Source organism: Lycium barbarum, chromosome 9 (assembly GCF_019175385.1).
Source record: "Lycium barbarum isolate Lr01 chromosome 9, ASM1917538v2, whole genome shotgun sequence".
NCBI classification, from domain to species: Eukaryota; Viridiplantae; Streptophyta; class Magnoliopsida; order Solanales; family Solanaceae; genus Lycium; species Lycium barbarum.
This window is the reverse complement of record NC_083345.1, coordinates 101,669,216-101,682,501: the sequence shown is the minus strand read 5'-3', so window position 1 is coordinate 101,682,501 and position 13,286 is coordinate 101,669,216. Positions and strand designations below refer to the sequence as shown.

General features: G+C 38.0%; 1 protein-coding gene across 1 annotated transcript; it reads right to left on the bottom strand.

Moving 5' to 3' along the window:
* Window positions 1-11,782: 11,782 nt before the first annotated feature.
* Window positions 11,783-12,832, bottom strand: LOC132612079 (uncharacterized). Its single transcript, XM_060326422.1, has one exon. It carries the CDS (start codon window positions 12,830-12,832, stop codon window positions 11,783-11,785), a length of 1,050 nt encoding a protein of 349 aa, XP_060182405.1.
* Between the last annotated feature and the right edge of the window lie 454 nt (window positions 12,833-13,286).

Sequence of the window (13,286 nt, the reverse complement as noted above, 5' to 3'; positions counted from 1 at the left end):
CCAGCCGCCCAGCTCGGGGAAAAACAAGAAATAACAGATTCCTAGGTCTTGATAGACCTTTCCATAGCCTTCAAATTCATATTCCACCTAGTAGATTACTCCTAAACCACCTAAATCTTATTTTCTAAAGAATTATCAAGTGGGTGTTCCAAGTAATCTAGAGTTGGAGAGATGATGAGTCAACAACATTTTTCACATAGTGCCCTCTAAAAACATTCCATATTCTTCACCTAGAACAAATCTATAACCTAGACCTCTACATTTCTTCACCTTAAAAATAAGTTCCTAATGGATTTGGAAAGGGTACTTTCTCAAATAAGCTTGAAATTGGGAAATCACCGAGCCTTGTTGTGGACGGAGTCTAGAAGTGGGTTGGGATTCAAAACCTTCCTTCGTAAACCCAAGATCTCTTATGAAGGTTATAGTGGGTATTTCAATTTTTGAGCCACAAGGTAGTCTCCAAGCTCTTTCGTGCAGACCTCGATGTGGTGCTTGAATTGAAGAGTCAAACGGATGTTCGTGGCACCCGCTCGGCCATGAGGTAGCTTATGGCTTCCTTTCGATAGACTCCGGTTAGTTTTCTGTATTGTTGTGTTAGAAGAAACGGAGAATGCATGTATAGAAAATCAGAGATTTGGGATGGAATTCTAGGATGGTATTTTTGTGTGTGACTTGTTTGTTCGGGCTTGTGGCCTGTAGACTCCTTAGGTATTAATGTGGTTTTTCTTGATTATCGATGGATTTATGTACCTTGGGAGTAGCGGACGGAATTTAATTGTGCCTAACGATGAAAACTTCCTATAATACGTGATTATTTGTAGTGAACCTAAATGCTAGATGAGAGGATAAAATGTGTCATAGTGATGACTGAGTTCTAGTTAAATTGTGACGAATGACTCGAGTGTAGGGTGAGATTCTTGTCCCAAACTAATAGGCTAATTTGAGAAAATGGCAATACTGTATATCAATTGATTGATTTGTAGGGTGTTGGGACTAGCCACCCCGTTATATGTACTTTGATTGTTCCATTGTGATGGTTTGATACCGTGAGTAGTTGGTGTGAATTAGAATATATGTTATCGTCTTGATTTGAGATAGAATTGACATACCGTTGGTAGTATTTGAACTATGATACATTGTTGGCGCACCCGCTGTCGGTACTTGTGATATTGATATATTTGTTGGCATATCATTGTTGGTATTCTGATATGATACAATGTTGGCGTACCCCATTGTCGGCACTTGTGATGTAGAACTTGATTGTTGATGATTGACATATGTATCGCACGCATTCTCTCATTTTCATGATGCATGGCTGATACCCGGTGATGATCCGGTATCATTGATTGACTGGAAATGATATTTGATAAATTCTTTACTTAATTGATTGTGAAAAGGCCGATGTCCGAAGATCCATTCTGGAATCGTTGATTATACGAAACTGATGTTTGATAAACTCCTTTACTTGAGTGATTTTGAGAAGGCCTATGTCTGAGGTTCAATTCTGGAATCGTTGACATATGCATTGCATGCATTCTCTCATATTCATGATGCATGGCATATACCCGGTGATGATTCGATATCGTTGATTGAGTGGAATTGATATTTGATAAACTCTTTTACTTGAGTGATTGTGAGATGGCCGATGACCGCTGATCTATTTCGGCATTTTTATTGCATGGCCGATTCCGATGATATCCTGAAATCGCTGTTAGTGCATAGACTCCGCGGGTCCCCCAGGTTGGTGCCGGTGAGACTTCCTCTATGAGCAATTAGCCAGGGTCTCGTCTGTCTGTTGGGCAAAGATCTGGGATGGGTGACACTCAGACTTCGCGAGTCATGCTGGGTTGTGCTACTGGGACGTCGATATTTTCATCCGATTTACATGTGTACACCTTATTTGCATGGCATGTCATCACAATCATACAATTATTGCACTACATTGCATCATGACTTTATTGGATTGTGATAATTGGACTATAATGGTTTAATTGGATCAGATATATTCGGGCTTGACATATTTGGGTTTAGATGCTTTACATAGGCAATGACGAACATTTGGACTTGATTATATGTAAATTATATTGTTGACTTGTGCCTGTTAAATTAACCTAAAGTTAGTTGTAAATTGTTTCTAAGTGAGGTACGATAAAAAGGCATTGTAACGATCGCCCCTAAACACAAATGAACGACTTGGGAATTACATATGTGTTGAGAATCTGTGTAGGTGATTGGTTAACTTATAATTCATTAGACAGTGGTTGTGGCCTAAGGTATATTGACGTTGTGATGTACTGCATATGGATATGTGATTGATTTAGTAATTATCATCATTATTCGTGAATTCTTTACCAATATGTATTACTAACCATTGTCGGCCTATGATACTTACTCAGTATGCGTGTTTGTACGGATATTGCACTTGCTACACTCTTTTTGGGATGTAGATTGTTTCAGGTATTTTATTGATATGAAGCGGAATGCACGGTGTCTATCTGGAAGGTCTCCTCCCACTTTATTTCGGGACGAAGGATGCATCGTAGAATGTAATGGTAATCTGAGCCAATAGTCGCTCTTGTACTAGTCTAGACCAGGTCAGGAGAAGTCGTATTGAGTCTGTAAATTGGTGTTGTTGTAAACATATAAACCTTGTATTTATTGAATATTTATAAATGGAATTCCGCTATATTTCTTAATTATCAAATGCTTTAAATGGAATGTTGTGTGATTGAGATGTTATATAAATGAGAGGGTTTGCCTACCAAGGTGGGAAGGTAGGTGCCCGCACGAGCCCAATTTCGGTCGTGACACTAGGTGAATGAGTATGCGGCCCCCGAGACTTCGCAGGAGAGGCCAACTGACACTGGCACAATAGCGCAGTCCACTGCAGGTACCCTGATTTCATCTATAGGGCCATCTACCAATGCTGCTCCGATTGTTCATAGCACTCCTACCCCTCTGAGCAGCCACATGGCCCCGACATCCATAGCATTTGCTGGAGGCGTTATGATGCAATTTAATGCTTAAAATTTCCATGATGCGTTTGTGAAAGCCGACAAAGCAGACCGCTAGGTTGCTAACTTGATGGCTCAGCTGCAGGGGTTTATAGATAAAAGGGTGACAGCAGCCTTAGAAGCCGCAAGGAAGACTTGGAAGGATTCCCATAACCTTATCCATTCTCAGATTGATGGACTTGAGCAGCGGATTGTTGAGCTAGAGAAGGTAAGCCCCACAGTTAATTTGAGGATGATGCACACTGATTTGACACAGTTGAAGACGGATGTGCAAGCATTGAAGGTTAAAGAGGGACTTGCGACTGCAAACCCGCCACCAGCACAGACTCTAGACTTGGCTTTTTTCTATTTCCAGTAGTTAACTTGTTGGGAGATGATTCACCACCCTGGGCTATGAGCAAAAGGCTAAGGGATATAGGAGAGGATGGTGACGAGGAGGAATAAAGTGAGGAGGAAAGGCACTTTCAGAAGGTCCGGCGACGCTCCTTTGAGGAGACCCATTTTACTGGGGTTTCATCTAGCCGTGCCCCTCCTGTTGAGGTGGAATTTCCTAGTGTTATGATACCGGCAGAGGTTATTACCACGGGTCCCGAGAAGGAATCGCGCTCTCAGAGTCAGATAGAGCTAGTTGTTGTTACTACAGTTCTAGCAGCGGAGCAGGCACCGAATACCACCATTAAAGTGATCACACCTCAGGACGCGCAGAGTGCCTAGAGCTTTTCAGGTAGTCCTAACCCTTTATTTTGCTTATTTCCATTCCTTGGGGACAATGCATGATCTTTAGTTGGGGGTAGGCTATGTGTACTTTTTAATATTATATCTATGTGTTTAGGACCCCCTCAACTTTTCTTTGCCAGAGTTCTTTTCCTAAGGGCTTTTATTTTGTTGAAACTGGCATGTGTAGGTTGTCACTTAGATAGAATAGAGCAGTTTTGACTTACTTAGCAGTGTTCTGAAACTTGTGGCATGTTGTTTGTGGTTTGTTGGAAATTTTAGAGCCCTCAAAAATTTGAAAATGCATACTTAGAAATAGTTATTGATTGACATGATTTGAATCTTTGTATGACATCATTATTATTGGGGTATTGTGTGCCACGAATGAATACCTAGGAGGTCACAATTGTATATGATCATCCTTATGCCAAATGTGTGTGTGAATTGTTAGTTTTGTTCTATTTATGCATGTATAATCTAGAACTTGCCCAGTTAGTCATGTTTGAATCCGACAGTTGGTTTGGTTGTGAGATAATCTTAGGCTCTCTTTGAGTAAATAGTCACTTTACCTCAATAAGCCTGATCACATAATTGTAAATATCCCTAGCTTTCCCTTTTTGAGCCTTTTGACCTTTTTCTTAGCTAGCCAATAATGAAACCTTACCCTTTGTGAAATCAATCCATCTTCTCACTCATTCCCTCTTTGATGCTACTAGATATATGAGGTAAAATGCCTAAGTTGGGGGGTGAAATAAATGTGAAGTAGATGTTAAAAACATAAATTGGGGGTGGTGGAGTTTGCTAGTTGAGATTCGATGTGCTGGTTGCATATATATATATATATATATATATATATATATATATATATAGATATATAAAAGATTAGAAAAATCAAAAAAGTGTAACACAAAAATAATTGTAAGTTGATTAGGAATAAAACCACATCGAGGTCGAAAACTTGAAAGAAAATAAAGGGGTTGAATAAGAGGCAAATTAAGGTGAGAAGATGTTGTAGTGTTCAAGGAGGGTTAGTCACTAATATCCAAAAAGTATCCTACCCATCCCTAAGCCTGCATTACAAGCCAGAAACAAGTCCTAAAGTGATCATAACTGAACGAACCTAGGATGAAAGCATAGAAAATAAGGGCAAGCTTATAGTATTTGCATGTGTAGATATGAGCTTCTTTGTGAGTGTGAGTGTTCTTCTCTTCTCTTTTGTCTTCGTCCCATTATTGTTGTATATATGTGTGTTGGGACATTCTTTGGTCGATGTGAGGGCATAAAGATGAGAATTGATCAAAATGAAGTGACCGCCTAAAGTAGTGTTTGTGTGCATTATAATATGTCTGATAATGTAACGTCATGCATTGAAGAATCATTGTTAGTCGTAGCATTCTTGAGTTGTGCATATGGTTTGAAAATAGAAATTGGGGTGGTCCTTGGAAGAAAAACTTGAATGCCTCTAGTTCGGAGTCAAAACCATTGTAGACATCATTACTCCGTGATATCTGAGTTTAGTTGAGTCATTGTGTCATGTGACTTTCTTGAGGACAAGCAAAGACTTTAAGTTGGGGGTGTTGATGTGTCGCGTAATTTTGGCACATGTGACGCTTTTAGCAAAGAGTTTTATTTGTTTTCAAGCAAGTTCGTGTCGTTTTTATGTGGTTTTTGTTGTATTTCAGGTATTAAGTGTTTTGATGGCAAAAGTTGGAGAAGTTTGTGAAAACGCAGAAAGAAGTGAAGAAAATAAGAAGTCACTGAAAAAGGTAGTTTGACGGACCGAGTAGACACACCGCAAACTTTCTGCGGAACGTCAAACGTACTGCAGAATTGTCACAGTAAGCAGTTCACAGAAGAGCAATCCTGTTGACCAATTATACGGACCGTAAAACAGTTGACGGTCCGTCAAAGAGGTAGCGTGGAAAGTTGCATACGACAGTTTGATGGTTGAAGGGCAGAAATTTAACGGAGCGCAGAAGTTTTTGACAGTCCGCAAAATAAGCCCGTTGGGCAGTTTTGTCTTTTTACTTCTCGCGACTTAGACTCTTATAAAATACCTGATATAGGTCTCTTATAGGACAAAATTCACCAGCTTTTAGTTTTTATTTCCTTAGCATTGAATACTCATAGTCTGAAGTCTTTTGGGATTTCAAACAATTGCAATCAATTTATCTTCAATTCCAATCAATCATTCGTAAGCATTATGATCTCAATTGTTTATTATTGTTCTTCTTCTTCTATGAGTAGGTAATTTTGTTTACTAAGGTTGTGAACCCAAGGATGGGTGTTTTGTGATTGGGTATTGTGATTGATATATGCATAATGGATTATTAGGGTGTATTTATTCTTCATTCTTCATTCATAATTAATTATTGCAAACATTGATTCAAACCATAAACCTTGATTAGTTTGGGAAAATAATTAGGGTTGGTAAGAATAAAAAACAAGAACTCAAAGCTTTAAACTTTGTTTAATAAATTCACTTAGGAATAAGAAGAATTTACTTAGCATAATTAACCGTTCTTCATATTTACTTTCTTAAATTTGGAAAAATCATAGAAAGAGATAATCTTTATTTATTGGAAAATAGTAGAGATTCATATAGAGGTTAAGTGCACTCATATAACGATCCATTAGACGTATATCAAGATCAATACCTATGATCATACACTTCATCTAAAGGGGATAGAACCTTGGTTTCTTTTACCATAAATTACAATCCAAAGCAATTAGTTAGCTATTATTCATAAACAACCAATTTTTATAAAAATCATCGGATCAAGACATTAGACCTAAATTAAGCATTCTATGAGTTTAGTAACCTTTTCACACCATATTCCATGTGGGATTCAACCCCAAACCTTGTTGGGTTATTATATTTGACATTATCCGCTTTATGCCAATTAAAGGTGTAATTTGAGCGTATCAATAGTTGATCGGTTGATTAAGTCTGCTCACTTTATTCTAGTTCAGGTTTCCTATACCGCGGAGAAGTTAGCCAAGTTGTACATTAGGGATATTATGAGATTGTATGGGGTTCTTATTTCTGTTGTATCTGATCGGGGTACTATCTTCACTTTCTGATTCTGGAGGGCTTTTCATAAGGAGTTGGGTACCTAATTGGATCTCAGTACATATTTTCATCCCCAGACCGATGGCCAGTCCGAGTGGACCATTCAGGTGCTCGAGGACATGTTGAGAGCATGTGTTATTGATTTTGGTGGTCATTGGGATCATCACTTACAATGGCAGAGTTTGTGTACAACAACAGTTATCACTCGAGTATTGGCATGGGGCCTTTTGAGGCTTTATATGGTAGGAGATATAGATCTCCGGTTGGCTATTTTGATGGGTTCGAGGCTCGACCTTGGAGTACGGATCTGTTGAGAGAATCCCTTGATAGAGTAACTTATAAAATACTCATTTAAAACATAAATGCGGAAATACCATGAATCAAGCCAAAGATGGCTAAACAACTCTGAATATCTGACATAACATCACTGACTGGTCTAGTCTATGAAACCTCTATCAAGAGTCTGAAATGGAAATCATAATTGCTGGGACAAAGACCCCACCATACCTGCAATGCATAACTACTATAGGATGAATGACTGACTAAACCCCGAAGGAGATGGGGCTCACCAATAGGCCGATACGAGCATGTCTTACTGAGAAAATGTGTCGTCCTATAAATCCGTACCTGCATCGTGAAATGCAGGCTCCCGGCAAATAAAAGGGCGTCAACACATTAAGTGTACTGGTATGTAAAGCAACTGAATGAAATAACATGGGGCATGAAAATAACATCATAAAAACTGAAACTGAAACTGAAGTCTAGTCATGAACATGAATACATATAGATATAACATGAGTAAAACATTATGAGTAGGGAGAGCATAAATATAACCGACAACATATTTATGGTACTTGCACCCTACCAGCAGAGCTCTCATACCGTGCCAGGGATATGAGATATAAATATAACATGAATGGATCCAATCATTATTAAGGAATCGTCCTAAACACGGGTGGAGCAATACTCATCCTATGGTGGCTAACGTAGTTTAGGCTGTTTGAAGCGTTTTCAGTAATTTGTGTAACTCCTAAAAACATGAACAAGCAAAATAGGTGGCATTTGCTGCACATGGCTTTCATAAATCATAACTTGCAGGTACATGGACATCACTTCATAGTAATCTTGCATGAAAATGTGTAAAGCATGTAGAGTATTTTCTTGAAAATAAACATAATAAATTATAACTTGCATGTAAGAACCCACGAAATGCAAAGTATAGGTTTTCACGGATTATGGACAGATTCTCAATAATTATAATGAAATATCAAGAACACAATTGCGAACTATTAAAGCAAACTGGTATATTATGGTACATGACCTTAGGGTTATCATGAACATGGTTTAAAATTCTAGTTTTCGTATAACCTCATACTTTATGAAAGAAGTGGTGTGGAGAGAGCAAGGATGTTCCCACACATAGATAGTAACCCTACATACCATTTAATACTCCAAACTCATAATAAAAATCTGAACTTTGTAGAAGAATCCCAAAGCTTTAGTCTTGTATCCTTTAAATGGGTTTTCTTGAAAACCCTAGGTTAAAAAGGATGAATTCTTGTTTAGAAATCATGGATAGATGTTAGAACTAACTTGGGATGACTTGGAATAACTTACCTTGCTGAATTTCAATAGATGGAAGAGACGATTTCATCCTAGGGCTGGAGGGAATGCCAAAAGTGAAAAATAGAACTGAATCCTTATATTTATAGTTTCTGGCCGATGCGGGAGAAGTACGGCCTCAATGCACGGCCCGTACCTCAAAGTATGTCCCGTACATTGGGTCAACTTTCCAGTGATCATCAATTTCGACGAGGGAAGTACGGGCTCAAGGTACGCCCCGTACTTTTCTGCCCGTACTTGGGTTAAAAACTCTCAGTGCTCTCTACCAGTTCCCCCTTATGTACACCCACTATTGTATGGCCCGTACATCTTTGTGCGGCCCTTACTTTGGTCGTAAAATGTACTTTCACCGTGATGAACATAAGGTAGTTAGGGATACGAGGTGTTACATAAACCATACAAAATCATCCTTAGTCTATTCTCTTTCACTTCAGCCATCATCAACCACTATTTTACGTCATCCCTCTCAATTTCGGCTTCTCCCAACATAACTTTCAATTGATTCTTCTTTCCTTCAGATTCTCTAAACAACAACTGAAGTAATTTCTCATTCTCTAAAGATTCTCTGAGTCTATATTGTAGTTCAAATTTGGTTAAGCCTTTTGATGTTGGTGTCTCAGGTCCACCTAAGCTCCTGCAAGGTCCTGGGCTCATTTGAGATTTGGTGTTTTGTTGGGATGTGGATCAATAAACCTAAAATACTCGCAGCCACCACATTCTTGAGACAAACAACAATCAATTAGAGGTTTTTAAATTGAAACCACATAAAAAACGCATACATTTTGAATTAGAAACTCATAGTTCCAACTGCACAATTAAAGAATCTGCAACCTGGATTTCTTGGGATGCGTGATGTCTTCAAGACAATGTATTCACCGCAGAAACAAATGTCGGGATCTTGTGGTTGAGATGTTTCGGATAGTTGAGACTGTTTTGGGTGTTTTGATCAAGAAAAAAGTTAATGGTGAAGTTTGATCAAGAAAAGAGACTATGGAGGTGTTTGATCAACAAAAGAGACAATGGAGGTGTTTGAATTTTGAGTCGGTTTTATATAGGGAAGGGTGTATTGTTACCGTTGTAAATTTAACTATTGGAACGAGAAGTCTGCTAAATTTGCACAAGTCCAATAGACCACAAAAAAAAAATTGAAACCCAAATCTAAATAAAGCCAAAAATGAATAAAATAAAATAGATAAAAAGACTTGATACTATTTAAACATTATAATAACACTTTAATACATCATATTAGAGTCCCCATCCATTAGACACATGATCAAAATAGTTTTAGGATTCCTTAAATCACAAATATTAGTCTAAAAAAGCCAAAAATAAATAAAATGAAATAAATAAAAAGACTTGATACTATTTAAACATTATAATAACACTTTAATGCATCATATGATAGTACCCACCAATTAGACACATGATCCAAAGAGTTTAAGCACAAGTAATGGTAATCATATCACTACTATCCAATTAGTCTGACAATAAGTTATTGTTCTCAAAGCACAACCTTTTTCTAAGGACAACACTAGTTGTGCTTAAGGTATTTTTATCATGTGGCTAATTTTTGGGGACTCTCATATGATGTATTAAATTATTATTATAATGTTTAAACAGTATCAAGTCTTTTTATTTATTTTTGGCCTTTTTAGACTAATATTAGTGATTTAAGCACCAATAGGTGTCCTAAACTATTTTGATCAAGCGCTTAATGGATGGAGACCCTAATATGATGTATTAAAGTGTTATTACAATGTTTAAATAGTATCAGGTCTTTTTTTAATTTAATTTTATTTGTTTTTGGTTTTTTTTTTACTAATAAGAGTGATTTAAGGACTATTAGGTGTCCTAAAACTATTTTGATCATGTGTCTAATGGATGGGGACTCACATATGATGTGCTAAATTTTTATTATAATATTTAAATAGTATCAAGTCTTTTTATTTATTTTTGGCTTTTTTAAGATTTGGGGTTTGGGGTTCATTTTTTTTCCGGCCTGTTGGATTGTGCAAATTTAGCAGGCTTCTCATTCCAATAGTCACCTTTCTTCCCGTGGTTTAGAATCAATCTTAAAGGTCCATCACAGATCGTGTCAATGAGTAATTATAGATCATAGTCGTTTATTATCAGTTATGTCTATTAATAGACCCAACACACTTAACTTTATTTCTACGGTTAGAAAAAATGCAAAAATCAGAAAAGGACATAAATAAAACACAACACAAGAAATATCCACATCAACCACATATTTCATTTCATTGAAACCCCAAACCAAAACAGCAAAAGCATCTAAAAGCTTTCATATATGAAACCCCAAAAGCTGCTTCCATCTACAACTTTCAACATTGAAAGCTTTGCAAAAAAATTACAACAAAATGAAAAAATATACATAAAAACTAAAACTACATAACTAAACTAAACTAGGGGGTTATAAGGGCATCTGGGTCAATATCCTTCACCTGCAAGAGGACACGCAGAAATCGCTCGATCCTGCGAAGAGACCTTGTCAATCTCTCCCTGTCCTCTCTCAGCCCCCTAAAGAGCCGTTCGAAGTCATTTCTTAGTAGAAGAACGTCTGGTGATGGATTTTGTTACCGTGGGTGCCTAGGAAAGCAGATTCTTCTGGGCATTTGGGAGATGAATGATCTTAAATTTCTATGGGCTTCAGTTTATTTAAAATGGAGGAAATAAGGACTGAAGAAGATATACAAACTCCTTGCATCGGTTATGTGAACGACTGCCCAATGGCTAAGACGTGGCTTTGGGCAAGGAGGTGTCATTTAAATTTGTATTTTATAAGTGTGATTAGAAGAGAAATGAGTAGTATTCTAAAAGGGTAATCATTACGCTACTCAGTTCCGCATGATAAGGGTTTTAATTGGGGAGTATAGATCTCCTAAAGGAAGATTAATTTCGTAACTATGAACTATTATAGACCAACGGATTGGTATATTATAAACCCATATATAGTCTATGATATACTAAAACAAAGTTGATTAATATTGAACTTGCATTCAGTTTTCAGAACTAATACAATAAAAATACATTACAATTGAAAAAAAAATCAAGTGGGATGCTCTCTCAAATATCGACTCGTTGTTTTCTTGTGACCAGCCCCCTTGCAAATCGAGCACTTGTTTCTCTTCCCTTTACTACTTCCCTTGGACTTGAAATATTCCGTGATGCCAGGAATACACTTCACTCTCTTCCTTCGAAGATTGGGGTTGTAAGGCGGTGGAGGAATATACATGTTTGCGTACTTCTCTGAGACTTCCCATTCTGACTCTAGAGAAACTACATTAATAGTTTCACCAAATGCAAGAATGTAAGACTGAACTTTATACATGGGCGAGGACTACTTGTACACGCTTGAACCATAATCAGGTTCGTATTTCAACCTCAAGGCTGCCATCGCATGAGCGCATGGTAATTTCACCAAGTCATACTCTCTACAAGTACATGTTTTGTTTAGTAGATTGACTTTGGTAGTTAGGCCACTACCGACTATGGTAAACTCGTTGGCATCCCCATTTATATTATTGACAAACAAAGAGTCGCCCTCATCCATCTGTTCCCTTAGCGTCTTTTCAGCCGAAGGCACAAATAAATTGATTGAACCGCTGATATTTGCACGTCTCTGCCTGAAAATTTCAGCAAACCTCCTAGAAATAGAAGTGAGTAAGGCAGTCACAGGGTACTCTCTTTCATCCCTCAACATTGAGTTTAGTGACTTAACAATGTTTGTGGTCAGCACATCGTACCTATTTACTGAAAAATATGCCCTGCTCCACTTGTCAAATTCAATATCAAACTCGAGGCAATTAGCTACTTTGAGGCATTTATCTCTTAATTGCTGAAAATGTTTATTGAACTCCTGGTAATCATATGCCTTTGCTGCATCATAGTATACATGAAGAGAATCTCCACATTGGAATTTTTTTCGAAGGTTATCACTAAGATGCTTCATGCATAGTCCATCATGAGCATGCTCAAAAATTATGGAAACATCATTGGCTATGCTCCTGTGCCTATCAGAGATGATACAGAAGTCTAGTTCATCGGTGATTACATACCTCAGTTGCTTGAAGAAGTAGGTCCAAGATTCATCACACTCCTTGTCCACCACGCAAAAAGCAATTGGATAGATATGGTTCTCAGTATCATGTGCGACGGCGGACAACAACACACCCTTATACTTGCCATATAAATGTGTGCCGTCAATGGCACTAACCTTTCGCATGTGTTTATATCCTCGAATGCAAGCTCCGTAAGCTACAAAGTAATATTTGAACCTGTCTGCATCATCAGGACTAATGCAAATTCGGGAACCTGGATTTAGATTTTCAACCATGTACAAATAAGCCAGTAAGCAAGCATACCCGTGCTCCGGTGTCCCCCTAACCATGTTCTTAGCCGTTACACCTACCTTCCAACACTTCCAATAGCTTGGTTTACAAGGGAACTCCCTGAAAACCGTCCTCTAGATTTCCCTTGTTGTTGGCCCTTTGTTGTCAATATAGTCATTCATCAAGACTGATGCAAGGACAACTGTCGAGGCATGCTTAAGAGTGCTCGTAACGTGTCTAACCCCGCAAGAGTGATCACCAACGTACTTGTAAATGTGAATCCTATCCGAGTTGTCGTACTTGTTATGGTTGGCATTTCACGGGGGGGTGGGGGTGGGTTTAGCGCTCGGAAAGCTACTAGGATGTGGTTGGTTCGCTTTCGGACTTGCCTTGAAAAAGAGTCGCCACCTAATTTTAGGAACTTAGGAAAATCAGGTTCAAAGGATTTATTCAAACGCCGTGAAAAAACATTTGTAACCAAAGTTCTAGGTAAGGGTTCTGGTGATCCCCTAG